The sequence below is a fragment of the Berghia stephanieae genome, chromosome 13 (assembly GCF_034508935.2).
Source record: "Berghia stephanieae isolate SIO BIC M18660-M18661 chromosome 13, UCSD_Bste_1.3, whole genome shotgun sequence".
Lineage (NCBI taxonomy): Eukaryota > Metazoa > Mollusca > Gastropoda > Nudibranchia > Aeolidiidae > Berghia > Berghia stephanieae.
The window spans coordinates 4,548,644-4,553,643 of record NC_088372.1 but is presented as its reverse complement, the minus strand read 5'-3'; the positions used below and the strand labels follow the sequence as shown (position 1 = coordinate 4,553,643).

Genomic DNA, 5,000 nt, shown 5'->3' with positions numbered 1-5,000 from the left:
ACCGAAAAAAAACGTCGCCGGCTTTTTGCGATTTCGATTTGATTAATTAATTAATTTATTTATTTATTTTTGTTTGTTTTGTTGTTTTTTTTTTTTTTTTTTGTTTTTTTTTTGTTTTTTTTTTTTGTGTGTTTTTAATTTTTTGTTACGTCCCAACAATCGGGTCGGGTACGTCCATATGATTAAGCGAAACTTTTGAATCACGATGCTACTGTGACCCGGAAGTGATAGTTATATTATTAAATTTGAACCGGAAGTTGATTAGAGAAGAAATGAAAGTTAACCCAGACAAAAACACAGCGTCCGTGAATCTTGCAGGCTTTTTGAGGTCCAGTTGCTTGCACCCGCCGCGGTTTACGGCGCTTGCAACACATTTAGGTTATATCAGCGCCAGTAAAAAGGAAGAAAATGGGATAGTAAAAAGTTCCAGAATTACAATTAAAGCACCCAAGAAAAAGTAAGACAAATGGGAATTGGTTCAAATAGGAAACAGATGTTGAATCCAAGAGCACATTATCAAAGTACTTAGTTTGAGATCACCAAAAAGTCTCACCCAGACACAAGCACAGGTCTTAAGTCAAATGTTTACAAATCATATATAATACGTAAACAAAAGAATACAGTGCATAACAGGTAGATGATTTACAAGGGGGAAAAATCATCTCCCAAAACTCTAACTATACATTTGACTGTTTTCCTCCCAGCCAATGGGCTATCCAGCCAGGGCTTGGACAAAACCAAGTAATCTCATTCCAAGACAAAGAAAAGAAGCATGTTGGAAAATAGATATTCAATTCAATTCAATTCAAAAGTTTATTTTTAGGCATTTGTCAATATAACTCATACAAGAATATAATATTTCCAATCAACAAATCCAAGTAAGTAAAATCAATAATGAAGCAAAGCAAACAACAACAATAACAATAATAATAATAATAATAATAATAATAATAATAATAATAATAATAATAATAATAATAATAATAATAATAATAATAATAATAACAATAATAATAATAATAATAATAACATAATAATAATAATAATAATAATAATAATAATAATAATAATAATAATAATAATAATAATAATAACAATAACAACAACAATAACGATAATAATAATAATAATAATAATAATAATAATAATAATAATAATAATAATAATAATAATAACAATAATAATAATAATAATAATAATAACAATAATAATAATAATAATAATAATAATAATAATAATAATAATAATAATAATAATAATAATAATAATATAGGGGTATAGAAGACACAGTAAGTGCCTCCCTGCAAACTATGGGAGGTCAGGAACCCACCCAGTGCCCCCTACTTGAGCTTATGGATAAAATGTTAGAACCACGTTCACCTCATCAACGTACCGTTTTGAGACGATGAGTCACATAAAAAGAAATCGGTTTATCATAATATCAATATAATGTGTAGTTTGGTGCGGCTATGTGGTCTTGTGGTATGACACTCGCTTTTGGATCGGAAGGTTCTGGGGTCGAGCCTCGCTCGGCCCATAGTTGAGTCCTTGGAAAAGAAAAAGACTCTTTACTCACAAATTGGATTCAATAGTCTGATGTCACGTCGCCCAGCAACGGCGAGCAGCGTGGTTCTAAACAAAGGAAATTTGTACTTTTTATTCCTCATGCTGGCCAGAACTTTACATAATATGTCATGTGATCAGAATGTATAAAAGTCAAAACATGATCATATTTAAAAATGTTTTTCTCCTCTGGATACACTTTTTTTTGCTCTTGGGAGAAGTATTTCATAAGGACGTCCGCCATCGTTCCGATAGTTTAGAGCCAGTTACTAAGTTACCATGCGTCATTACGACGGAAGTGACGTCATGACTGTTGAAGTTGAAGCCAATTTCGGAGTTGATTCCGGACTCTTTCTCTTAGCTTGTGGCAGGAGAGCTCTAACACTGAGTTAGAGTGAGGCATTATGGGATACCAAGACTCCAGCGTTCAACCGTGGCCTTCGTAAACTTATAGCCTGACACTGACCAAAAAATGACGTCAAAATGCCAGTCTTTTGCCACAAAAGAAAACAAATCGTGAGTTGTATTCAATAGTTCAACCAATGAAATGACTTGTTTCCATGAGCTCTACTAACGACAACTCACTAGACGGTCCAAAAACCAAATAATGACGTCAAACTGCCAGTCTTGTTGGGTTTCTGTGTCAGGCTATAACATAACGATGGCTACGGTTGAACACAGTGGGTTGAGATTTCAACTTTCTAAAAGTCACAGTCACAATCGCAATCACCGCAATCACCGCAGTTACCGCAGTTACAATCACCGCATTTACTTTCACAATCATCACAGAAGTTGTTCCAATCGCAGCAGCCACCACTACAGCTACAGCAACCACCATCATCACTACAGCCGCTACAACATCCCTTCTCACCGCTGCAGCAATCCAAACCATGACCGAGTCTCTGGCAGCAACTCTCCAACGGATCACAGCTACAGCAATCGCAGTCGTTACAACAACCACCATCACCACCATTACCACTTCCACCACCACCACTACCACTACCACGATTATTGAAAATACCGTTACAGCAGAAAAACCAAAAGAAAAAGCCATCCATGCTATCAACATCAACATCTCGACTGCGACGACGACGACGATGATGATCATGATGATAAGAAGAAGGAGAAGAAGAAGAAGAAGGATGATGATCTTTACGTCGACGACAGCAACATATTTTTCTCTTCTTACTTCGCCTTCTATCGTCGTGATTGTGTTCAAATTGGAAACTGTCTATCACCTCTTCACCTTCACCCCTGCCATTTACTACAGCAACCACAACACCGTCGGGGTTCATAACAGTATTGTTATTATTATTATTATTATTATTATTATTATTATAACTTTGGAATCCCAACGAATCGTAGCCTGGGGGGTCACAGTTTGGAAGATCCGCTTTTCCGGGGGCGTAAGAAGGCTCCCTATGGGCACTTCCAGGAAAAAACGTTGTTACGCGGGCGTGCGGGTCACTATGGGCACTGTCGTTAGAACCGTAACCACCGACTTCTGTAGGATGGCCGTAGCCATACGCCGGAGGTGGCACCAAGGGACGATTTCCTTCCACGGCAAGTTGGGGCCTATCGTATCCACCAGTCGTTGCTTGAAGATCGTGCTCCTTATCTGAAATAACATCAACTGGATTGGCATTAAGTGTGCTTGAACTTGAATCATCGTTCCCATTTTTCGTCTTGTTGCGACTGTATTCTGCAACAGCAACTTCTTCAGCACCATCAGTGACGTCATCTGCACTGGGCACACTCTTGTAGCCGTCAGGATTCATGGCTCGAATATCTGGGGACAAATAAATTGAATAAACACGATGTACTATCGTAAGGTTTGGGCATTCTATGCAAGCTTGTGCTCTCTCTCTCTCTCTCTCTCTCTCTCTCTCTCTCTCTCTCTCTCTCTCTCTCTCTCTCTCTCTCTCTCTCTCTCTCTCTCTCTCTCTCTCTCTCTCTCTCTCTCTCACGACGTGAGGCAGGTTCTCAACCGAAGTCGATTCGCTGCCACTCAGTGTCTCCCCTTGCTGGTACAGAAGCTTGGCAACTTCTCTCCCAGTTTCGAAGAGTTTATGTCCCTGCCCCATCGAGGGATTGAAGTCGTCCCGAAGTCAGGGAAGCTACTTAGCAAGAGTTGCCGGGACTTATTTCGGCTCGAAACGGGAGCACCGTCCTTTATGCGCTTAGGAGGGGTTTCCCAATGCCCTCAATTGATCTTACAGCCAATTGTAATCGTCTCCCGCCTAAACGTTGTATTTCTCATCATTTTAATTCTAAATTCACCTACCGCTCAGAAACGACGGGTCTCGTGTTATGATATCATTGGCCATAACGAGCTTTTTTATACATAGCGCAATATCCTAGCAATGACTATCCTGCACAAATCTTTGGGCCTCTTTTTCGCTCACGAAGTGCCCGAATTTGCGTCAAAATATGGGACGAAGCCGTTTCGTATATGCTATTCTTAAAAATTAATTACGACGCTGTTTATCGATGAATATGACTGAAAGTTGGCACACAGTTAGAAAAAAGGTCATTTTAGATTATGTTAAGCGACAAAACTCGTGCGATTACCAGAAAACCGTTAAAAATAGATTTTTACTCTTTGGAGTAAAATATTTCTAAAACTACCGGGCGTAAAGGTTTTGTCGCTGACAAGGTAATACATGAACATTTCTTCTTTTTGGTTGTAAAATTTCATATGAATATGACGAGTACTTTTCCCGTATTTTACAAAACACCATCCTAATTTGCTCTTCAAGTTTCAATCTTTTAATCCACTTATTACGCAAGATACACCAAAGGTCGAAAAAAAATTCCGAAAAAGCGTCCCATATTTTCGCGTTTTTTTCCTCTTTGTGGGTCATCCAAATAAATGACACCTTTGAAACTGCATAACTTGTTTATTTATGAATGGATTTTCAAAATTCAAAAACATTTTTACTCAGTGGAGATAGGGCTTTGATATTAGACAAAAATTTTCCTCAAAAAGAGAAAAAACATTTTTCATAGTCATTGCTAAATATCCACTAAATGTGCTAAAAGCGCTTTACAAAGGGTCCCTGACCAACAGCAAACATAACACGTAGAATGAGATATGGCAATTTTTTTTTCGGACAGAGACAACGCTGTTAACGGCCCGGTACTCATTTTACACATGAGTACGGTGAGAAAATGTGATTAAAGAGCCTTTTCCAAGGACTCAACTATGCGCCGAGCGAGGCTCGAACTCAGGACCTTCCTATCCGAAAGCGAGTGTCATACCACAAGACCACATAGCCGCACATAGCCATAAATCGTAGCCATTGTAAAGTTAAAGTCTGACACTGACCAAATAATGACGTCAAAATGCCAGTCTTTTCCCACAAAAGACATCAAATCGTGAGTTGTATTCAATAGTTCAACCAATGGGACCACTGGTTTCCTTGAGCTACGAACGA

General features: G+C 38.4%; 1 protein-coding gene across 2 annotated transcripts in view; it reads right to left on the bottom strand.

Moving 5' to 3' along the window:
• Positions 1-1,040: 1,040 nt before the first annotated feature.
• Positions 1,041-5,000, bottom strand: part of LOC144958762 (uncharacterized) — an 8,853-nt gene continuing 4,893 nt past the window's right edge. The window contains exon 2 of one of the 2 annotated variants that reach the window (XM_078890946.1): positions 1,041-3,352. In XM_078890946.1, coding sequence (XP_078747072.1) covers positions 2,265-3,341 — 1,077 coding nt within the window. In that variant the 5' untranslated portion in view covers positions 3,342-3,352 and the 3' untranslated portion in view covers positions 1,041-2,264. The remainder of the gene's footprint in view (positions 3,353-5,000) is intronic. The other variant, XM_078890944.1, reaches the window with a different exon arrangement.